This window comes from Benincasa hispida, chromosome 11 (genome assembly GCF_027475165.1).
Source record: "Benincasa hispida cultivar pf3 chromosome 11, pf3_genome.v1.1, whole genome shotgun sequence".
Taxonomy (NCBI): domain Eukaryota; kingdom Viridiplantae; phylum Streptophyta; class Magnoliopsida; order Cucurbitales; family Cucurbitaceae; genus Benincasa; species Benincasa hispida.
In genome coordinates, this window is record NC_143488.1 from 52763574 (window position 1) to 52789281 (window position 25708).

A 25708-nucleotide genomic window follows, 5' to 3' on the forward strand; every position below is an offset into this window, starting at 1 on the left:
TTAGACTTCCGTTGCAAATAACAACTTTATTAACTAAAACCTCAATAACATATTTGTTGATCACATAATAAGTTTATTGTTTACAAACCACGAGTTTTTGGACATAAAATCCAACAGTCATTACCACCATCAAGTTTTTTTTTTTACAACAACATCCTTATGAGCAATAGGTTCTTCACTGGTGTTCAACATCTTTGTCACCTTCTTCACGATGTCACCATCTACCTTATGAACCATGTCATTAGTATGATCAGAAGGTTGGATATTTAGTGTTAAAGTCACAATCTCATCTTGACTATAAGCAACCAATACTTCCTCTTGTCCTTCACTCCCGTCATCTAATTCGAAATTACACACATCAAGCGACTGGCATTCATCCTCATGGATAGACTGACGTCTTGATCATCACTTATGTTCGTGACACTAAACTCACTATCCAACCTCGCACCAAACTAACATACAAGACCATCACTTATGTTCAGGCATTCTACCTTATGGATTTCCCGAATCAATGATATCACATTTGTTAAATCAAGCTTCATACATCTAACTCATTATCCAACCTCGCAACTTGATCTTTGACCAACGTTAACTCCCGTACGATTTCATTGTAATCTCGTAATGAAGCACATCCACTATGATCAGTCGAGTTTGATGTATTATGACGAAAATCACCGTCAATGCCCATGTCATTTGGTAGTTGTTGGATTCTTTCATCTATATGGAATCCACTCCCTGTATGGTCCTCAAAGACAACAACCATGAATCCACCCGGGTTCTCATTTAAAATGTCATGAACGTTGTCATCAGTTGATGACCCATGAAAAAGTAGATCAATAGCTACATTGTGCACATGTTTTTCTTGTACAAGCGCTTCCTAAAAGGTTTGCTCCGATTCAGACTCATGAAATGAAATCACAACGTCCAACTATGAAGACAAAGAAAAAGAAAACAAATGAGACAAACAAAATTTAGTTCATCTAAGTCTAAATATAGACGCTCATAACCAAATAACTATATAACACACTTCAACGTTACCTCAGTTGACTCGAATACCTCTTTGATTCGTTTCTTCATTGGGACTAACCGAGTGGACGTCCACCTAAACATTCTAAGTACTACCTCAGAGCTCAACCGCTTAGCAACCAGTCTAGCCAACATCGGGACGGTCTCATATAACCACACCTACATCAACATTCATAATCACTTATACATACAATAAAAATAGAAACCAAATAACCGAAATACATAGACAACGCACCAAAAAAGCAGGCGCAAAACTGGTTAGACTATACTTAACTCTATACCGTTTCTTCGTAGCAATGCATCTTATAATGTTCAAATTTCCTAACTAATGCAATTTGTAGACTTTCACGGTTCTATCGAATAGTAGCCCGCCCCAACTTAATTGATTGAAATGGTTGAGATCTTCAACTGCTGCAAATAAATAGGTATCCAACTTCATGTTCACACGATTCTTCCCAACTATCGCGACCTTGAAGTAATACACAAAAGTAACCTTAACAACATCCTCCATCGTTTTCAGAGTCCAACTTTCGTATTCTGCTTCCATATCTGTAGGACACATGGTCTCTGTGTTTTTAAAGTATTTGTCTCATAGAACACTGGTGCTTCGATTCAATGGAATGTATTTAACAACATTCTGGGATGGCCACAGTCTAGTAATTAGTAGGAAGTTTTCCTTACAAAATGTGACAACCTTGCCATTTATAAGAAAACTCATAACATCCGGTCAATCATCAAAAACCTCTCTTCTAAGAATGTAATGCACAAACGGACTATTGAACACCACATCTTCCTTATCTGTGAAACTTGACCAAATATTTATAAGAAAACTCATAACATCCGGTCAATCATCAAAAACCTCTCTTCTAAGAATGTAATGCACAAACGGACTATTGAACACCACATCTAGATCTATGAAATGACCAAATATAGTTCGCCTAAACATGTCCAACCGTGTTACAAAAATCTTCTTCTTCAAAACCTAATTCTCTTGCCTAACGTGAGACAGATTTATAATTTGTGCAGGTAAATCATCTACTTCTAGACTATATTTCAAAATTGATGCCATGTATTACCTACATTTCATCAAAAAACATAGATCGTACATGAGCAACTAATAGATTATTGAATGGGATTGATTATCTACATGGGCCCTACTTCTATAAATAGATGGATGTGCATCTCAATTTAAAGGTGATTTTTTCGAGAATGGGAGAAGAACGCAACTTATTTGTTTGGATGCGTGAGATGGTTAACACAACAGGAAGATGCGGGTAGAAGAAGAGCTTCTTACAAATGTTTGCCTCTACAATGATCGAAATCCACGAAAAAGGTTGAATTGGCTTTCTCCAAATTTCTTAAAATCATGCTTTTGCTTAGAATTGGGGTAGAGATTGTAGATTTGATCGGGTTGGATTGGGTCCTATCACGACTAGAAGGTGAAGGGTTACCAATCATTATTTGAATGTATCTTATTATATAGGGCTCAAAATCCCATGTCGCGATATCTTTTTGAATTCGATTTAGGGCCTTACAGGTGTCATCGGACTAAGTGGAGTATCCCTATCGCAATTGGAAGAAGCTTTAAACTTCAACAATGAATAAATTTAAACATCGACTGCATTAGAGAATCAAGCTAAGGCTTCACTAAATGAGTCGGGCTCGCGTAATCATCCCTATCGCGAGTGACAGTTGATGGCAACATCTGCTAAAATATGAAGTTTGCAATTGGAAGTGTCATTGGGCTAGGAACGATCCAACGTCGAGCTAGGTATATCAGCCTGAACGCGAGGTCATCTTCAATGCGGAAAAGGCCATATACGTCAACAGAAGGTTATAAAACATATTTTTGCAGGGGGTGGGTTAAAAATCAAATGCGCAATTGAAAAAAGGTCATCCGTACAAAAATCCCAATAGTAAGACTCCTAGGTCGAATGAGGTGTGGTGGGGCCGTGGGGGCTAACTTTTCTTTCATCAGGGGTGAATGCTACCTCTATTAAGTTGGTCCCGAACATGGCTAATACGGAGAGACTTGGGGAGTTTCGGCCTACTTTGTGTTGTAATATTCTGTATAATTGCATTACGAAGATTCTAGCTAATTGGTTGCAGGTTTTGCTTCCTAATTTTGTTGGTCAAATATCCTATTGTGTCGGGACAATTGGGGGGTGTGGGGGTGGTAGGGAGGTTTTAGGGACTTTTAATTTCGGTTTTGGCCAAAGTTGTTGAGTTTTACTTGATTTTGGCTTGTAATTGATGATTTTGGTGTTGGAGATCAAAATTTGATGCTCGACTAGACCCAAAATACCAGTTTAGAGGTTTTCTGGGCTTTAACTTATGGGTTTTGTGAGATTTTGAACTAAATGCATATGAGTTTCTTAGCTACACTCATTAATAGTGTAGATTGCTCATGTGTATGCTCTAGTTATTTGTTAAGCAATAGGTTAGATTGTGTTTGTATTAATATAGCATTTTTCTTATGTTTATCACATTCGTAAAAATCGTAAAAATCCATTTCAGATCTATTATTGGTGTATCAATAGTATATCCACTCATTCTAAATCCATTTGAAGTGGAATATTAATATATCAATTACATCTGTTCTAAATTAAATTTCAAGTATAATATTGGTGTGGATAAAATATATCAACTTTAATTCAAACTTCATTCTGAATTACAGTTTGTGGATTGCAATCCAAGAAGTTCCAATCCATTCCAGAACAGTGAAGTTAAAGCTATAATAATGGGCTTAAAAATGGCAGTTCATCAAATTAAAAGGGAAAGGCCATAATGACCCCATTGAAAATTTTTTAAGGATATACGAAATGGAGCTTCACAAGGAATCAGTACAAACTAAAATTAGAGCCTTTTTTTTTTTTTTTTTTTTTTTTTTTCTATTCTAATAACATCATCAGAAACTGTAAGAAAGTGGTTGTTGCATCCAAAAAGGAGATGCTGAAAATCAAATGAATGAATAAAGAGTAAATGAATGGAGAAACGGTTCACTCTGTGGTTTTCTTTTGTGCGCTCAAAATGCACTTGGAAGTGACGTTTACCTTGCCTTATTCTGGACTTGAATCTTCTCAATTTCTTTGCTTCTGTCGCTAATAAAATCTACGGATTCATCAAGATCTATTACAAACCTGATGCTGCTATTCTAAAGCAATCCTTTGGATTACTATACATCCAATTTTGGAGCCAATGGAACTTCATTGCTTTCCTCTGTAGTCGATACAGCTGGAGTTTTAGGCGAACCCGTTGGCGTAGAGCTGCTTGTGCTTGATGATGGGTTGTATCTTTTAAGAAGTCTGTCTTTGTTTTTACTCCACCAATCTTCTGCTTGCTGCTCATCAAACCTTCTCTTGCTGCAATGGATTCTCATTTTCAACCAAGAAGCAGAAACAAGCAAGGATAATAAATGGCATTAAAGTAATGTGCAAGTTCATGTCCCACATTTTTCCAATATGATGACCAAGACATAATTAGATGACATGTATTGCAGAATGGTTTTCACATATCCAAACCTATATAGATTTAAACGATGTGTTGCTCACAGATGAGATATTGTAGCGTGTTCTAGAGGCACCTGAGAGGGATATATTTCAAATGCAATTGTTTTTAGAGTTACATACCTGAATCTAACGCGTTTGAAAATCTTGGTACCATTTGAAAGCACAACCAAAGTTGCATAAACACCAGGTTCAAACTGCTCAATAACTTGCTTTTCGCCTTCAGTTGGTGTTGTTGAAGATAGTGGAGATCTTGAGCCATTTTCGGAACTCTGAGAAATTGCAGAAGTTTTCTTACTTTCGAGGAGACTATTTACATTCTCCTGCATTAAGTCCTTCCTTCCTGAAGCATCTAAATTGTCTTCTATCCTCTTTGAAGAATCATCAAATGAGGGAGTAGATCCATTATTGAGTGCAGTTAGATTGTTAGCTTTTTCATAACCCGTAGGCAAAGATGAAGTTTTTGATGTCTCAACCATATTTAAGAAAGCTTCAGCTTGGGCATACATGGATTTAAAATTTTCACCATCCGATATCTCAGGTGGCAGTTTGTCTTTCATTTCCTTCAACTGAAAAACAAAGTGGAAGAAATTTACATTAATCATCATGCATCACTAATATTTGAATCATTGGTTAGCAATACATCTCATGTGGTTGTGCCATGAAAAAACTTAAGATAACTGATTCATTCTCTTGCGGGGCAAACAACATATTTTGACTTTTTCCAACTGAAGGATACAAAATTAATAATTTGATATATTAAGAGCTAAGAAGATTGTTAATTTATCTAATACAATGACAACTTTTCACAAACCTTCAAATAAACTTGGTGAGGCTACCAATGAGATCAAAACCACTCGTTCCACTTATTTAAACAAGCTATTGAACAAAATGAAGCAACTCAAATGCAAATATACTTGGATTACCTGCTCTGTTATTGTTGTAACTAATTTCTTTGCTATTTTGCACTTGGAGGATTCTTTTTCAACTAATGAAGCTGCTTCAGTTGCATTCTTTTGCAAAGTTTGAATTTCTGCACCTTGAATATCACATTTCTGCTTCAAACTCTTAACCTGATAAACAAGGGAGGATGTAATTTATATGAATGAAATCAAGTTTCTTCGGGTGTAGGTTTCTTTAAAAAAAAACATAAGAATATTGCAGTGACCAAGCAAAAATATGGATTTACAAGGAAACAAGTTAATACCTCTCTTTGAAGTTTTGATTTGTCTTGAATCAACGTCTCATTTGATTTCTTAAGAGAGTCAATAACACTCTTTGAAAATACCGGAGTAGTTGAACGTGGAGGGCTTGGCCTCCTTGAATATGGTGATGCAGGTCTTGAATTGGCCATTGGTGGTGGTGATGGCGGAGTCGCAATTGCAGGCCTCAAAGCATTTTGAATAGCACTCAACGAACTTGGAAATGCAATGTCTTTCAGTTGTTGAAGAGATGGCACCTGAGAAGCTCTGACCATAGAAGGAGAAGTTGGTCTACTCCCTGGTCTTACTGATTTAATCTCATGATATTTAACAGGTTCTGTGGTGGGGGACAATAGAATGCGAGAGGGTCTCACGTCCCCTCTATCAAATCTTTCCTTGTAATCTGTTGAACGACGATTGGCCGTCAATTTTCTATTCACAGCATAATTGTTGCCAGCCTCAGCAGCTTTAAGTTTTGCATAACAAGAATCACATACACGATGTGGTTTGCCTGGGGTAGGTGCCAGTGCTGCTTTCAAAGCTTTCTTGGAGCTGCATGAATGACAATGCACCAGCCCACAGTTATAACAATTGTGCCTCTTCCTTGTGAAACCAAATGCCTGACGGCAACCCGTGCAAACTGACTGATCTGCTCCACTAACCCACTTATGAATACATATACTTGCAGTAAAATTTGACCCACAAGATATACTTTTAACATGCCTGTCCTTCAAAGCTTCTATGAGTGTAGGGGCCTTCCTGTCCTCTACATCTCCATGTCCTAATCTTCCATTGGAACCCCTGCCCCAAGAGAATACTTCATTTCTTGATGTTAGAACAACTGTGTGATATGCACCACAAGAAATTTCTTCAACAAATTCACCAACTAATCTATCCTGCACTAAGCAAGGAATAACTCCATCTGAACTTGGATTGCCTAGCTGACCATATGCAGTACCACCCATGGTAAACACGTGACCTGATGTGGTAAGAGCCACAGTCATGTTGTGTCCACAAGCCAACTGGTGGAAATTGTAGTCTATGAGCGAAGAAACACAAGTAGGAAGAAGATAAGTTTCCTTGTTTCCATGACCCAAACGATATTTATCACCATCACCCCATGTGAACAACTTCCTAGATGACATATTTGAACCAGTCTGACTCATAACCTCAACAATAGCAGCAGTATGCCAAACTCCACAAGCAACTTTTATGGTCCTAAGTCCACTCAATAGTTGCACCTCTCTTGGATATACCACGCTCTCCCTATCGCCATGGCCTAATACACCATATGTTCCATCACCAAATGTGTATAGTTTTCCATTGGAAGTTGCCAATGCTGAATGCCACGTGCCACATGCAACAGATAAAACTTGAAGCCCTTCCAATGGACCGACAACTCTCTTGGGTATCCAGTGACTAACATCAGTACCATGACCAAGAATTCCAGAATTAAAGATACCATCACCCCAAGTGAATAAATCATTCGAAGAGGTTACCGCACATGTATGATACTCACCACAAGCTACAAAGTCTACATTACTAACTGCTAGAAACTCAACAAGATGGGGTCGACTAAAGTCTCTATCAATCCCATGACCGAGCCGTCCCCCACATTCTTCACCCCAAGTGAAAACCTCACCTTGCCTCGTTACAAGAGCAACATGTCGGACACCACAAGCAATCTGATGAACGTCAAGAACAACATTCGTCTCCAATGGCTTTGGAGTGAGCACATCATTTTTAACTGGTATTGGACTTGAAGTTCCATCTGGTAAAACTAAATCAGACCAAATCTCTCCCCATACGTAAACATCACCTAATGATTCTATATCATCTGGTCCAGATCCTCCACTTGAACAACTAGGAGTGCTTGATACACTGCTGCGAAAACCATCTCCACCACTTGTTCTTAGTTGCATATTTGCACGTTCCGAACCAACATCTGAACTTGCCAGATGCAAAGAAGATTCGCGAGAATTTAAATCAATAGAATCCCTTCCACGAGCTATGCTGTTACTAAATTCTAAAGTTGCACCAAAAGGTCGACTACTTTGAAAGAAGTCGCTAGCATCTTGTACCTTGAAAATAATTATCAATAGTAAATTATAATTTTTTTTGATAGGGTCGCTTAGAAAATTAGGTACATGATAGCTAAAAAGTGTAACTGCCCAACCTAGGTGATCTATGGTTATATAATAAGGAATCAAGATTGCAAAAAAATACATGGCCAATTTGGTGGATTCTAAATCAAATTCAACAACTTGGGTTAAGCATATACTTACTCCATAACTGGAATAATAATAATAATAATAATCATAATAAATAAATAAATAAATAAATAATTAATTAATTAAAGATCAACTCATATACGATCAGAAATGTAAGGGCTGTATATAGTTTTAAAGTAGTTTGATTTTGAGAACGATGAGTTACAAATTACGAATTAAATCTAAAATTATGACACTATTTTCAATTATAATACTAAGGAATAGAATACATTGTAGATTTGTTTCAATAGACACTTCTATTCTATGGCTCATGAGTTTTTATTCATAATTTATGGGCTAGAAATGGAATGGGAAAGAGACCCCTTTTCAACTCTCCAAACATACAGATAAAGTATGGGAAAATATTGAACTCATCCTTGAGCGCATTAGAGGATCATCCATGGTATGGTGCATTGAGATACATCTATACCGCAAGTATCACATAACTTTCTGCATGAAGATTATCTCTGCGAAATCATTGTGCTATTATATGAACCTAAATAATTTCACAGCTCCTTAATGCTGTCTTTCACGTGAATTCAACATTGACGCAAGAATAATGAAAAAAAAAACAATAAATCTAGCTGCCAAGGTAAAAAGCAGAAAAGAAAAAAAAAAAAAAAAAAACCAAACAAACAAACAAAAACAAAACAACAAGACCATGCTCATTATAGGAGGGAATGCAATGAAAAAACTCACATCTGAAAAATCACTCCTAGAACGTCCATGTTGTGGTCTTGAAGAAATCAAATTCTTAAGGCCAACAAACCAAACTTCAGCTTCACCTTTGTCCTTGCAGATCTATAAACGGAATACAGAAGATAAAAATCATTGAAATTACTCTCCAAACAGTGATACTACAGATAGGAAGATGGAATTTGAATATTTCCTTGAGTTTCACTAACCAAATCGAGTGACCGTTCCCCGTTTCTATACAACAATGAAAATGATAAGTAATCTTTTTCAGGCCTCAAATACCTTCTGAATACGGCCTGTAAAGGAAAAAAAAAGAAAAGAGGAGGAAAAATGTAGAAGAAATATCATTATTACTTTCAAGTTTAAAACGTAAATTGTAGTAATATGGACAAAAGATAATAGAACAAGAGGAGAAGTTGATGAAGCCATTTAAGGTTACAACTTAAATAATGGTACGAGAAAACAATAAAAAACTAAATATAGTAAAAAACCTTATTTAATAATAATAAAACTAAACGCAATTCTAAAATTCTGTAAGCCTAGAACTGAAAAAGGTTCTAACAAAAATGAAATTCCAAATAAAACATAACTTAAATACAATATATATTCCAAGAGAAGAATATAGCCTTGCCTCAAGAAGATCCTACATTATAATACATATTCTATTACTTAGCTTTTTTGGTGCAGTTTTAACTCACAGTTCTTTGTCCTGGGATAATTCGTGAGATACTAGATAGTTTCAAGGTTCTTTCTTCTCCATGCGAATACCAGATCAGCGTGGTTTCGTCCTGAAAATTAGTTGTAGTAAAATTAAAATTTTGAAGTCGTACATAATCTATGACATCATAATCCCTGTGGAAAAGACCATCAAACCGACAAAATGATCAGCAATGTATTAGTTTAGTTATTTTTGTCGATGCTCCATCAACTCTGTCATATGTAGCCACAGATACGTCGAGCCTGCTATGACCCAAAATCTGAAATACATATCTTCAACTATTGATGAAGTTACCAAATGAAAATCTTTGGAGAAATGAAGACAAATTTGTGGAATGTACATGGAAAGTTATTCACAATTTGTACTGAACACACCAACCTTATGGTGTAATTTCTGAAAACTAAAAATTGTTCCAGTAAAAGAAATCCAAAAAGTGAGAAGCTAGTTTGTGTAATGCCTAACCACAAATATGTTCATGATTTTGAAAATTATATTAAATCTAGTTGTTCATCATTTATAATAGAACCGAGTGAATTACAAATTATATCAAGACATTGCATTATACATGTAATTAACACCAGAAAATAACAAACTCGTTACTAAGGAATTAAGCAATAAATATGTTGTGTCTGAACAAAGGAAATTATGACTCACGGTAGAGATTCTGAATGGGCAGAGCTTGGGCTTTCCTTTTCGGCTATACTTAATCAGCTGAGTTCCTTTTTTCAAAGCGATAAGTGCCTTGAGAAGATGACAAAACAAACAAAGGAAATGGCTGTTAGGAGAAACGAAAGAACAAAAACAGAGCATGGCTAGAGATAAAGAAAGGGAGAAATTGATGAGAGAAAAACTGACTTGCTCAAAGTCACGCTCGTGATTCCCATAACTAGCAGGATCTGCCATTCCATCTGAGAAAATCGTGGGGAAACCGCATGAAGAAGAAGCACAACAATGTCGACAAGCGACAATTGCATCAGGGAGTGCGGTGGCGACCTGCGTACCCCAGTCTTCTTCATAGATGCATGTGCTGCTTCCTTCGCTTGTGACCTCTCATCAAAATGCGATTTAAAGCTCTATTTTCCACAACCACAACACGATCACTAATTCAAATGAAAATCAACATTCATAGATCATCAGAAAACCTCAAGAAATGCAATCAAATAAGAATTTAACAAAAACTGGCGGATCAAATCCATCAATGGCGGCAAATGCAAAAGAAGAAATCCGGAAAAGGAAACGAGAAAAATCGGGGGAAAAACGTAATATTATTATTACCTGTAATCATGCGAAATGGAAACCAGAAAATGGAATTGAGAAAAGAAATCGGAGAACAAAGGAAGAAGAATTTGCAATGCAATAGAATGCATGTGGATTAATCGTTTCACTATTTTTTCGCTTTGGAAAGAAAAGAAAAAGTGGTTTCTCAAGTCGTGGCGTTGTCATGGAAGCCATTAAACAACAACATAACTAACAATCGTTGGATTATAACTATTGTATTTTCTGGCCGTTAATTCATCAACTTCAAAATTTTTGTAGTACCCAACAAAGAAAACATTATATTGGTTCCATGTAATTCATGTCATACATATATATGTATACGTATTTTTGCCCTTACAACTTTTCATAATTCTTATTTTCTCCTCCATTACAACTATTCGGATTGAGGTGATTATACATACGTTGATGTATTCTTTTATGTGGGGGCAATCTAGACCATAAATATGAAACATAATCTAAAGGTGGAGACACGTTTAAACAGATAGTCACGTTATTTTTCTGTTACAACTATTTGAGTCTAAGTGATATATCTTTTCTTGTCTGGGTGTGATAGAGTCTATATATGAAAAATCACAATCTAACGAGATATGTTTGAATACTTGTCATTTATCACATTACAACTGCTCATGTTGAAGTTGTATATCTCATGTATGGTTATGATTTAGATCCTAGATATGAAATGCCAATATCTAACAGTAGAGGTATGTATGAACAAACAATCACAACTTTTGCCTTTTAAAACTTGTTAAATTCATATTTTATCTTTTCTCTTCTAATAGTTACAACTATTCGAGTTAAACAATGTGAAAACCAATTTGATATATTAATTAAAAATTTTTAAAACCAACTTTTCTCATATGCTAAGATAAAGTATAAATTTTATGTAATCACACGTGTTACGAATTAGTATGTTAAAAAGCGACAATCTTCGTTAAAAAAAAAAAAAATTTTGAAAAAATATATTATGTTGTGAAATCGAAGAGCAAAATGAGGCATTACGAAAACACGATAACAAAGAAATCATGATAATTATAATAAATAAATAAAATATAATAAAATAAGTAAATATGATAATAATATAATTGCAAAATAGGAAATATATGGAAAATAGGAAAATATAGAAACTCTCTTTGATTTATCACAAAATGCACATTAATTTTTCACCAATGTGTGTCATCTTAAAATCCACCAAAGGTCACTATTTATAAACAATTTAGCAAGTAGAAAGTGGAATTACATGGACATTAAGGATGTCTAATTAGAAGACACATAGACAACATGTAAAATGACACATAGGGTGATGGGAAAGTGACAAATGGTCGTTTATGACACTAAGCCTAGGCATCTATTTAACATCCATATCCATATTATAGTATTTATAATATTTCCCTTAGATACCCATTATATATGAAATATGTCTCGTTAAAACCTTACTAAGAAAAAACCAATGAAAAAATCTTAGTGAAGGAAAAAAGTACATATTTCTTATAATCTAATACTCCTAAAATAATACAATATATTTGCTCACCCTCATGAAACATCACTTATCTCTGAGTTGTTGCATTTCAATGTTATGCACCAATATTTTAAATGTTACGATTGATAATGATTTTGTAAATAAGTTTGCCAGATTATTTTTCGAAAAATTTGTTGTACTATAATGTCGGCATTTTCTTCAAGATCATGAGTGTAGAAAAACTTTGGTGAAATGTGTTTTGTTCTATTCCTTTTAATATATCCTCCTTTGATTTAAGCGATGCATGTTGTGTTGTCTTTCTATAATATCGTTGAAATATTTTTACTAGAAGACAAACCATATGCTCCACGAATATGTTGAGCTTTTGATCTTCGTCATACACATTCTCGACTTGCCTTATGAATTGCAAGAATTTCAACATAATTTGATGAAGTAGTTGTTTCACTGATCGTCATAATATAGCAATTCCTCCACATGTAAACAGATAACTGTTGGGGTTGATGCCCTAAATCTTGTGGGTTTGTAGTTACTTTATTTGAAATTTAGTTTGCATTAACCTAATCCAATATACTAAGATCCAAGGTTATTTAATGTAAATTAAACATTTATGTGATTGACATATAAGTGGATCTTGTTTAAGCAATAACCTAAATGGTTTGTAGAATATGGATAATGTTGGGTACCTTATCCTGGTGACACTATGGACACGACCCACTTTATAATTGTTATAATATTTGTGAAGTGTTACATATGATCTGATTCTGATCGTTGTGGAGATATGTGAGTGTTGATTAGGGGTATCCTATATTAGGAATTGCACCCTAAATCTCCTAGTTTGTAATGTATAAATGAAATTCATTTATTGAATAAAGGAGTTATTTTATTTGTCATTTAATATTGTATAACTCAATCTAATAAACAAGATCCAAAGTTATTTAATATAACTTAAACATGTATGTGGTTGACATACAAGTTCATGTTTAAGTAATAACCTATATGGTATGTGATATATGGATAAGGTTGGGTGTCTTATCCTGATGACACTACAGATGCGTCTCACTTTGTAATTTTTATAATGGTTAAAGTGTTACCCACGCTTCTATCCTAATCGTTAATGTGAAAATATGTGAGTAGGGATATCCTATATAAAAAGTTCGTATGAGACCAGAATGGGAAATGATTAGTCTTTTTCTATAGCGTCGTTACTTGAAAATACTTGCATTTCACTAGGATGACCATAGGTAACTAGACCTTAATCCTGAGTGAGTTGCGAACTTCCGCCTATGAGCACAATCCTTTGATTTATATGAGTAAGAATGGCTAGATTCACCGATTCAATATGCCTACCATTTTGGGGATTTGTTTGGGTGGGGAGCTGGGAACACTCCTACACAAGATAGAATTCACTAATTTCTGTCTTAAAGATAAGTAAATGAATTGCTCCCTTAAGAGTTGATTTCGAGTATTGAACAATGGGGCATCTCACATTCTCACTAGGCAGAGAGAGGTCTAGATTATAGTTGAACTATAAATAATTATTCATTAGAGGGGTTAATGGTAGTTAAGGAATTAGATGTAACTACAGGGGTAAACCGATAATTTGACCTAGTTATAGTAATGAGTGATTCGTAAATGTCAACTTATTGTTGATTGGTTATATCCTTGGACACGAAAATATATCTACAATGTAAAGAGTGTAGCTATTGGTCTTTAGTGGAGAGACCGATAGATAATGAATGTTGATTAATTAATTAAAGAGTTTAATTAATTAATCTCGTATCATTGGAGCTTCTAATTTATAGGTCCATAAGGTTCCCTTGCTAGCTCACTAATGATAAAACAAGGAATAATTGTTTTTGGTATAATTTGAAATGTTCAAATTATTTAAGAAAAATTTATATTAATATGATAAGTATAATGCATAATGTATATTGATATATTATAATACATAGTTAATTATGAATGTGATTTATATGTATAAGGAAATTAATATAATATACATTGATACATTATAGTTAATTATGAATATGATTTATAATCAATAAGAGAGATAAATATTTGAATGAGATTCAAATTGATGTAATCCATATTGATATATTATAATATATAGTTCATTATAAATATGATTTATAATTAACAGTATATAATATATGTGAGTGATATATTTGAATAAGATTCAAATATTAATCATATGAATGTGATTCATATAAATACTATAGGTTAAAATTAATATGAATAAGATTCATATTAAAACTATAGATTATATGGGAAGAGTTGCATTTGAATATGATTAAAGTGCATATTATATGGTTCTTTGGTTAATGGTTAATTAATCAATCATATTATAAAATTAATATTATATTATGAATATAATATTAATATTATAATAAAATAACTCCCCACTACAGAAGAATTATTCCTCATCACTAAAGGATCTCGTATGAGGAGAACCTTGATCGGAAGCGGATCAACCAAATTCCAAAAATTATCGAATATAAAGTTTACAATAAACATACAACTAGATATGTATTTACAATTAAATTACAACATGCTTTTAAACAAAAATAAGTTTCAAGAAACCTCGCCTTTGAAGAACCTTTCTTCGTATTTCTCCCTCGAACAGTCACAAGCAACTTAAAGACCTTCTTCAAGATTTTCTCGAACCAAAACTCAGACATGACCATAATGTTACCTTGATATTCTCAGGGTGAGAATCTAGAAGTGGTGGACTTTAACTATTTTGGTTATGAGAGAAAAGGCTTAAGATGGAGGAAGAAGAAGATTGAGAGCTTTTACCAAGAACACTCAAAGATACATAACCCTTCTGTAAACTTTTTCTCAATCGTTTAACACCAACGTAAAAGAAGAACAAAAAAAACTATTTTTCTTTTATTCTTCTTTCCATAAAGAATAACCAGCCCACTAAAATGGGTGGAGAGAAAAGATGGGGAGGGGATTGTAACTCTATTCCTTATTATTCAAATAATAATAATATAATATAAATAAATATGATAACTAACTTATTATATTATATTTATATTAAATTATATGTTATATCAAATATAACATATAACCTATAGTTTTAATATTGTATCACATACAATATAAATTATAGTTTCTTTTCTCTATTATATGGCATTTAATATAAATCATATTTAAATTAAATTTAACAACTATGAATCACATTCATAGAAACTATATTCGAATCTCATTCAAATATTTATTTCCTCCCATTAAGCTACAACGTATCAAATACATTATGACAATTATATCATATATACTTGAAACGATTTAATTATATATATAATTAAATCCCTCTATTAATTTGAACATTCAAATTAATCCAAAAACTGATTCTCAACTAAATTCTATTGAACTACCAAGGGGACCTCATGGACCTGTAGCTTGAAGCTCCAACGGTTCGTGAATAATTAATTGAACTATTCTTAGTATGAGAGATTATACCTTTGAAGAACCGTTCTTCAAGATAATCTCTCGATCGTTCACGAATGCGTCGAACAACACGATCACCCTTGAACAATAACAAGCAGCACCGGACACTATCACTAGCATACCTTAGTATTCTCGGTGTGAGAATCCAAGAGTGGTGGACTCTGGTTTATTTTGGTTAGAGGGAAGGTTTGGTGTAGAGGAGGAATACAATCGAGATGCGAACAACACTGTCATATAAACGAAAAAGTCTATTGCATAGACTATCTGCTTGATCGTTTAGTCTCTCAAGTGATCGTATAGTAAGTTTCTTACTCGATTGCTAATCACGTCTGTAGTTTGAGGTTTGAAATTAAATTTCATTTTATCCCAAATTTTCCATAAACTAAATAACTACCCACGAAGGGTGGTTATTGAGAAAAATAATTTAATTATCAAGTAATTAATAAATATAAATCAATATGATAACTAACTTATCGTATTATATTTATAACCTATAGTTTTAATATTTCATCATATACAATATATAAACCTTTTTCTTTATTTTATGGCATTTAATATAAATTATATTTATATTAAATTTAATAACTAAGAATCTTATTAATAGAAAATATATTTGAATCATATTCAAATATTAGTTCCTCCAATCAAACAATAATGTATCAAATACATTATATCAATTATATCATATATAATTGAATTAATTTACTTATATCACATATAATCAAATTTCCTCTTATTAATTTCAAGATTTCAAATTAATCCCAAAAACTGATTCTCAACTTAAATGCATTGAGCTACCAAAGGAACCTTATGGACTTGTAGCTTGAAGCTCCGATGGTACGTGAATAACTGATTAAACTTTTTAATCACATTATCCATCATTCGTTAACTGTCGGGTACTCTACTAAAGACCGACAACTGCACTCTTCGCACTACATATATATTTCTGTGTCGATTGGATATAACCAATCAACAGTACGATGACCCTTCATAAATCGCTCGTAAGTACAACTAGGCCAAATTACCATTTTGCTCCTATAGTTACATCTAACTCTTTAAGTACCATTGATCCATCTAATGAATAATAAATCATAATCTCACTATGACTAAATCCCTCTCGGGCCAAGAAAGGGTGTGGCACCACATTGTTCAAGACCCAAAATTAGCCCTTAAGAGAGTAATTTATCTACTTACCCTTGCTTTAAGGAAGGAGTGAATTCCATATTGTGTAGCTAAGTTCCAACTCCTTCATCAGACGAATCCCCAAAATGGTAGGCTTATTGAGTCGGCGATCTGGTCACTCTCACTCATGCAAATCAAAGGACTGACCTCATAGGCAGGAGTTCACAACTCACTCAGGATTAAGGTCATGTTACCTATGGTTATCCTAGTGAAATGAAAGTCTCAATTATGAACGACATTATATAACGAGACTAAGCATTTCATGGTCCGGTCTTATACAAACTCCTTTGTATAGAATATCCCCACTCGCATTTCTAATACATGAATGGTCAGGATCATATCATTTGTAGTATTTTACAACATTTGTAATACCTACAAAGCGGACCATACTCGTAGTATCACCAGAATAAGGTATCCAACCTTATCCATATACTACAAACCATTTAGGTCATCACTTAAAACTTGATCCACTTGTATGTCTCTACATACATGTTTAAGTTACAAGGATAATCATGGATCTTAGTTTATTTGTTTGTGGTTAATGCAACAAAAATATCATATATTTCATAGACAAAAGTGAATAAAATATCATATATTATAAATTACAGAATATTTGTTCATACTGTTGGGTTTTATGTCCTAAAACTCGTGGTATGTAAACAATAGAACTTATTCTGAAAAATTCAATAAGGTGTTATTGAATAGGTATTTTGCTTGTTAGAAATCCAATAAACCTAAAAAACCCTTGACTATTAGATGAGTACTTGAACTTTATGTGGAGACATAAAAGTGGATCAGGTTCAAGTAAATAGTCGAAATGATCTATAGTATATGAATAAGATTGGATGCCTTATTCTGGTAATATTATTGGATACGGTCTGCTCTGTAGTTGTTACAAATAGTTGTAAAGTGCTATTAAAAAAGTGATTATAATTCGTTCATGTTGGGACATGAGGAATGGGGGTGTCCTTGTGCAAAAGGGTTTGTACAAGATCGGTCCATGAAATTAGTCATTCTTACTTTATAACGTTGTTTACTGTTTAAGACTGACTATTTCAAAGCGATAGGTAACTTGACCTTAATCCTGAGCTAACTATGAACTCCTGTTTATTCGGGATTATCCTTAGATTTGCACAGGTGAGAGTTGGCTCAACAGCGCCAGCTCAATAACCTCCCATTTCAGGGGTAAGACTGGATAGATAGTTAGGGACATAGGGTGCAAGACGGAATTCACTCCTACCCATTGTTAGGGATAGTAGAAAGGTTGTTCCCTTAAGTGTTGATTCTAGGTCTTGAACAAGGGGCCCCACCCTCTTACTGGCCCGAGAAGGACTCGATTTGTTAATTGGATCACAAAAAAATTGTTCATTAGATGATCAGTGGGACTTAAGGAACAAGAGGTAATTTCGGGGGTAAAATAGAGATTCGACCCAGCCGTTATTACGAACAACCTGTGAAGGGTTAACTTACTAATCATGGTTATATCGAGTGGACATAATATATCTACAGTGAAGGGAGTTTAACTATGGGCTTTAGTGGAGTGACCCATTAGTTAACGAATGGGGGTTAGTTCGGTCTAATGAGTTTAGTCGATTAATCTCGAATCGTTGGAGCCTATGATCTGTAGGTCCACGAGGTCCCCCTATTAGCTCAGAAATGGATTAACTCTAGAGTAGTATGATAAGTTAATTTTAAACGTTCAAATTAAAATTAAACGAAATTGGAGAATTAATATTTAAATATGATTTAAATATATGAAGATAGATTTGTGTAAAATTAATTTAATATTGGATATTAAATTAATTAGAATTATTTAAATTATTTAAATAATTATTTATTAATTTTATTAGAAAATTAATTTATGAAATTAATTTGTAAAATTAATAAATTTTGATTTTTGAATCAAATATGATTTAAAAATCAAATTTAGATTTTGGAATTAGAAAAATACACAAATGGAAAAATGATTTTTTCATCATCATCTTCAAGTAGCTCTCCTTGCATGAGCTATATCTCATGCAACCATTCTCATTTGCATGATGGTCTGCAATATATTGAAGAGATTAGAGTGAATTTGAGGCAATGCAACCAATAAATTTTGTGCTGAAAAAATCGGTTGAAGGAGTTCTTCAAGTGGGTTGTTGTTGAGTTATTCTCCAAGTTCCTTTGATTCCAGCTTATTTTGAGTCTCACAACTCAATCTAGAGCACCAAGAGAATAGTGAGGAAGATCTTGTGGTGGTCTACAACAAGATTGGAGAGATTTGCAGCTGAAAATCGAGATTTCAAGAGGACTACAAAGGTATGACTTAAAATCCATTAATTTCTGCTATAGCATACTTTCGTTTCTACCAAAATTAATGAATTAGAGTACTTAATGATCCTTTTCACTTCCACTGCGTGATGATACAATCCAACACATATAAATGTTTACAAACTACAAGACCCTATGAGATTTAGGGCATCAACCCAAACAATCTCCCACTTCTCCTAAAATTAGTGGAGTGTACAAGATAATCAAATTACAAGTACAAAAAACAATAAACTAGGGCACAGACACCCAATACAAGATCTCCCACTTGCCCTAGTCCAACCGTATTCTGTCCTATAGACCCATGCTCTATAGGTGACCCTCAAACATTGTAGCCGTGAGGGCCTTCATAAACGGATCAGTAACGTTGTGCTCCGAAGCTATCTTCGTGACAATCACGTCCCCTCAATGCACAATCTCTCAGATGAGATGGTATTTTCGCTCAATGTGCTTGTCACGCTTATGACTTCGAGGCTGGGAATTCGCCACAGTACCACTATTATCACAATAAAGGGTGATGGGTAGATATGTCTTGAAAAACTTCCAAATCAATAAGAAATTTCCTTAACCAAACGACCTCCTTAGCAGCTTATGTCTTGAAAAACTTCCAAATCAATAAGAAATTTCCTTAACCAAACGACCTCCTTAGCACTTCCTTGCCGTGCTACATACTCGGCCTCCATGGTAAGAGTTTGCGATACACCCTTTCTTGGTGCTTCGCCAAACTACAACTCCGCCCTTAAGAGCGAACACTGATCCTGACGTGGATTTTCAAGAATCCCTATCAGTCTAAAAATCAGAGTCCGTGTATCCTATAAGGATCAAATCCTTAGAACCATACACAAGCATGTAGTCCCTCGTTCTCTGAAGATACTTAAGAATGTTCTTGATGGTTATCTAGTGACCATATCCTGGATTAGACTGATATCTACTGACTATCCCCATGGCGTAACAGATGTTAGGTCTAGTACATAACATTGCATACATCAAACTGCCAATGACATATGTATAGGGGATCCATCTCATTTCCTCAACCTCTTGAGGTGTCTTAGGATACTATTCCTTAGACAATGTACTTCGTGCTTGAAAAGCAAAAGGCTCCTCTTGAAGTTTTGCATTGAGTACTTGATCAACATATTGTCAATGTACGATGCCTAAGACAGTGATACCATTTTATTCTTTCGATCTTGAAAGATCTGACTCCCTAAAACAAATTGAGCCTCTCCCAAATCTTTCATTTAGAATTGGATTGCTAGCCAATTCTTAATTGAAGTCAGTAAGCCTACGTCATTTCCAATGAGTAGGATATCATCTACATATAACACTAGGAAAACTACTGAATTGATGATGATTTTCTTGTAGACACAAGGCTCATCAACGTTTTGGTTAAAGCTATAAGATTTGATCGCATTATCAAACCTTATGTTCCAAGATCGAGATGCCTATTTCAATCCATAAATGGACCAATTTAGCTTGCAAACCTTTTGCTCTTGACCTTGGATCATGAATCCCTCGGCCTGCACCATATAAATGGTCTCCTCAAGATTTTCATTTAGAAAAGCAGTCTTAATATCCATTTGTCATATCTCATAGTCATAATATGAGACAATGGATAGGAGGATGCGAATAGACTTCAGCATGGAAACAGGCGAGAAAGTCTCCTCATAGTCGACTCCCTCTACTTGGGTATAACCCTTTGCCACCAGTCTAGCCTTAAATGTTTGCACCTTCCCATCAGCACCACGTTTCCTCTTGTAGATCTATTTACAACCTATAGGTTTAACCCCATCAGGTTGATCTACAAGATCCTAAACTGAATTGAAATACATAGACTCCATTTCAAGATCTATGGGGTTGACCCATTTATCTCTGTCAACATCCTTCATTGCCTTCTTGTAAGACAATAGATCCTCAACCTCGCCATTGGCTACCATAGCTAGGATTTCAGTTAAACCCATATAGCGAATAGGTGGGTTCGCAACCCTCCCACTACGTCGAGGTTCCCTCAACATTTGAGGTGGATTTGACCTATTAGATGAACCTACATCAACAATTCTTGTTGAGGTAGCAAGCTCTTCAACAACTCTTGTTGAAGATTCAGTAGTTTGTTTGGAAAGCTCATTTAACATGATTTTTCTTCTAGATCTGTGTTCCCTTATATGATCCTCCTCAAGAAAAGCAGCATTTATCGATACAAACACTTTGTTTTTTTAAGATCATAAAAATAACCCCATCATGTTCCTTTGGGGTAGCATACAAATAGGCATAACCTCGAACGTGGTTCCAGTTTCTTAGAATTAGCCTCAAGCACATGTGTTGGGCAACCCCAGATGAAGAAATGACGTAAACTAGCTTTACAACCATTCCACAACTCCAAAGGTGTTCTGACAACACTCTTGGAGGGAACACAATTCAAGATATAAGCTACAGTCTCTATTGCAAAACCCCAAAACGAGTCAGGTAAGGAAGCGTAACTCATCATCAACCGAACCATGTCCAACATCTCCTCTCTGATACACCATTTTGCTAAAGTGTACCTGGGGTTGGGAGTTGTGAAACTATTCCATGTTTTATCATATAGTTCTGGAACTCGAAATAAAAAAACTCTCTACCTCGATCAGATCGAAGCGTTTTAATCATTTTACTTAATGCATTTTCAACTTTAGTCATGAATTTTTCAAATGACTCAGACTTATGTTGCATTAAATAAACGTACCCACACCTTGAATAATCATTAGTAAAAGTGATAAAATATTCATAGCCTTCTCTAGCTCGCACATTCATCGGACTACAAAGATCTGAATGCACTAACTCTAGAGGTTCTTTGACCCTATAACCTTTCCCAGTAAAAGGCCTTTTAGTCATTTTACCATCAAGGCATGACTCGCACACAGGTAAAGAATTTTCTTTTAACTTGTTTAGAAGTCCATTCTTCACCAATCTCTCAATCCTATTAAGATTAATGTACCCTAAACATAGTACCAAAGTTGGGTATTTTCTTTAGGAGAAATTTTAAGTTGTTTGTTTTGAGTTATGGTAGTTTTAAATATCTCTATATTATGGAGGAAATTTGTTGCTAACGATCTTAGCATATACAAATTATTGTCCAATTGAGCTGAACATATATCAACACCATTTTTTGAAATAAATACTTTATTAACTAAAAAATGTATTGAATAATTACATTCAAGCAACAACTTTTCATAAATTAAGTTCCTCTTTAACTCGGGAAATACATAAACATCATTCAGAATGATAAAGCTATTTTGTAAAGTCAACCGAAGACCTCCCACTGCCACAGCTGAGACGACGTGCCCGGTTCCAACTCACATCGTCATCTAACCAACACCAAGCTACCGCCAGGAACTAATTCCCTGAAATGAAGAACAAAACATGGTTAGTGGCCCCAAAGTCAATAATCTAGGCAAAATCATCATTTTCCACTAAACAAGTTTCTAAAACTAGTAAATCGTATTTATCTTGTTTGGCCTTCTTCTTCTCAGCCAAATAACGTCGCTTCCAGTGTCCATCCTAGTTGAAATGGAAACACTTTCTCTTGTCAACCCTTACTGGTTGCCTACCCCGTGAAGCAGTAGGTTGTGTGTTAGCAGGTGCCTTCCCCTTATGACCCTTCTTCTTCTTCTACTTACTGGTGTCGGAAGAAGAAGGTGCAGACTTAGTTCCTGAGGTCGAACCTTTATGGAACTTTCTGGATGATGAAGGAACATTTGCCTCAAACAACCTTATTTTCCTTGCTTTTCAGCAAAGATTGGAAAGTCTGCAACTAATTGAATAGAGTTGTAAGCTTGTAATAAACCTTGTTCAGAACAGCGTTGCTTAAGAAATGAAGGAAGCTTTTTGGTACCGACTATAGAATAATGCTAACCTAGCTAGCCTCATCGATGCTTGACCCGTTCATCTCTGCCACATTGAAGTGGACCATCATATTGAGAACATGTTCTCGAATAGATGTTCTCTCCTTCATTCGTGAGTTGAAGATGTACTTAAGAGTGTCGTGTCTGAGCTGCGCGGACGATTGTCCGAACATTCCCCTCAGGGACTCCATGATCTCACGTGCAGTGATTATGGGCTCATGTTTCTTGGCCAAAACATCGTTAAGGTTGGCCAAAATATACGCTCGGGCCTTTTATGTTCGCCCATGTCCAGCGCTCGTACGCGTCTCGAACGTTTCTAGCAATGTTAGGAGGTGGAATAGGAGGGCACTCCTCCATAAGGATGAACCTTAAGTCATTAATGATTAAAATCTATTAATCGTATTCTTCCAACTAGTGTAATTCTCGCCAGTTAGTTTATCAACAAGAAGTAATGCTAAAGTAGCGGTAGTCATAATAAAATTGCTGAAAAAATGAATAAACTTAATAAATCTACTTGCATTAAACTACTTTTAACACCAATTAAGTTTTAGCAAAATAGTTCTATTGTACCCTAAGTGACTTCTATTTTGCAATGATGATCCAGTGAGGCAGGACAAAATTCATCGTAGGGTGATCAAGTGCCCATTCACTGGAATGAGACAATCTTAACCATTAGACAGAAACAACTCATTGTAACTGAATCTAACAATCACCATTGTTCGGTCCAAAATTTGTTAACATTCTTAACAATTCTGTGTAAGTGTAACCCCTCATTTTAGGCCTTAATGTCCCGCCCTAATGAGTCAACCTTAGGGAAAAGCCAATTAGGACAAGAGACTAAAGCAACCATATCCATTGCTAGAGATCAGATAAAGAGTTGTGCAAAATAACCATCCTATAGGGGGACACTCTCAGGGTGCCACGAGGCGATGCACTAAAACTTTATCCAACCTAATGAAAGAGACTGAGGGATATGTTGTCACACGTCCCGCTCCCACTTACTATGAACATTCTCTCCATTCACCTTGTTATTGACCTACCCAAATGCTACCCATAGGGGGACTCTTTCATGGTGCCTCGAAGCCGATTATAAATCTCACGGTGTGATTTTTTAGGGAGAAATGTTTAGAGGTAAAGTAAAGTATCATATACCCCAATTACCTTCCACTGAATGTTCTACCTAGGGATTCATTAACTTAGAAAATCAGGCTACTGATTTTAACTAAGTGGTTTGTTTAATTTGCTAAAAAATAACACTTGCTTTTGATGATTAAACAAGTTTGATTCAACCCTTATTAAACATTTTCACAGACTGTCATCAAATTTGCATGCATGTAACAAATCTATTTAATTCACCTTTCCAAGTAGGTTCCCAGGTAGGGTGCGACATTTTCGTCGACTTAAGTACCCCAGCCTAGACAGAACCAACCTTAGCCAAAAGGTCCCTTATAGATACATTTGTTACATATTTAATCTTTTATTAGTCAATTTAATCCTATTAAACCGAATTAAAAGATTAAACTTAGGTTTCTGGTCTTATTAGAAACATGATCTTAGGTCCATCTCAATCAAATTTTAAAACTCTTTTAAAATATGATTAAAGCTTGGTTTGCATACAACTCTTCACTATTGATTTTAATTCTAATTTCATTGATTATAACCCTTATAAAGAATGAAACAATTACAACCATTTACATTGCTAGCTAGACATACATCAGAAATTTATAATTTTTATAAATAAACCTAAATGTCATGCTTCATGCTCATTCATTACTAATATATATAACTTTTATATAAACTAAGTAATGAACTAAGCATACAATCCATACTAACATACAACCTTATATTATAACACTTATAATATAAATGATGCATGGATATGCTTTAATGCATGCATATATTATAACTCTTATACTATATGATACATGAGCATGCTTTAATTAATTTAATCATACATACTAATATATTATAACATTTATAATATAAAGATGATGCATGAAAAAAAAGGCATAACCTATGGTAGGTTTTAAAACTATGTGACATACATTATGGCATATAAAATAAATATACATCACATGCACATGCAATAAAAGTTGATGGACTGGGATAACTTGTCTCAAAACTGGAAATAAAAGCTAAACTATTACAAAAGATTCGAGTCAATCGATTCGAATAGGTGAATCGGGTCTTGAACCGCCCGCCTTGAAGCCTCATCACTTGATCGTGTAACAGATCCTTTGATCGTCGAGTAACACACACTGAGTATAAATGATCGTATAGCAATGATCGCATGGCTTAGAACTATGCGATGAGCATGAAAGTCCACGCGATCGTGCATCGCATTTCGAGTAATGCATGCCATGCGATCGTGTAGCTAACGACTATGTGATAAGCATGATAGTTTACACGATCGAGTAGCAAGTGCCAAGTATCGTATACCATGTGATCGTGTAGCTACTGACGACGAGCATGACAACTTACACGATCGTTTAGCGCACATGCCTTGTGTCGAGTATTAAATACTATGCGATCGTTTTCCCCCAAGAATCTACGCGATCATGTAGCCAACGCGACACAATCGAGTAGACTTTTTACACGATCGTGTAGCATTAGCTATGCGATCGTTTAACAAATGCTACACGATCGAGTAGAACATTTCTACATGATCGCATAGCCAAATCTAAATGATTGTCTAGCTTGAGCTACACGATGCGA

The 25708-nt window shown here is 34.9% G+C and overlaps 1 protein-coding gene across 2 annotated transcripts; it reads right to left on the bottom strand.

The window, feature by feature from the left end:
- Positions 1-3682: 3682 nt before the first annotated feature.
- Positions 3683-10870, bottom strand: LOC120090252 (PH, RCC1 and FYVE domains-containing protein 1-like). Of its 2 annotated transcripts, none has more exons than XM_090306626.1 (10): positions 10694-10870; positions 10274-10491; positions 10073-10159; positions 9399-9488; positions 8910-8996; positions 8704-8805; positions 5740-7815; positions 5459-5605; positions 4656-5101; positions 3683-4388 (listed from the first exon to the last, which is right to left on the bottom strand). In XM_090306626.1, exons 2-10 carry the CDS (start codon positions 10319-10321, stop codon positions 4202-4204), a joined length of 3270 nt encoding a protein of 1089 aa, XP_090162752.1. In that variant the 5' UTR covers positions 10322-10491; positions 10694-10870; the 3' UTR covers positions 3683-4201. The 2 variants fall into 2 exon arrangements, with proteins under 2 accessions (XP_090162752.1, XP_038903739.1); XM_039047811.2 differs by having other exon boundaries at positions 10274-10518.
- Between the last annotated feature and the right edge of the window lie 14838 nt (positions 10871-25708).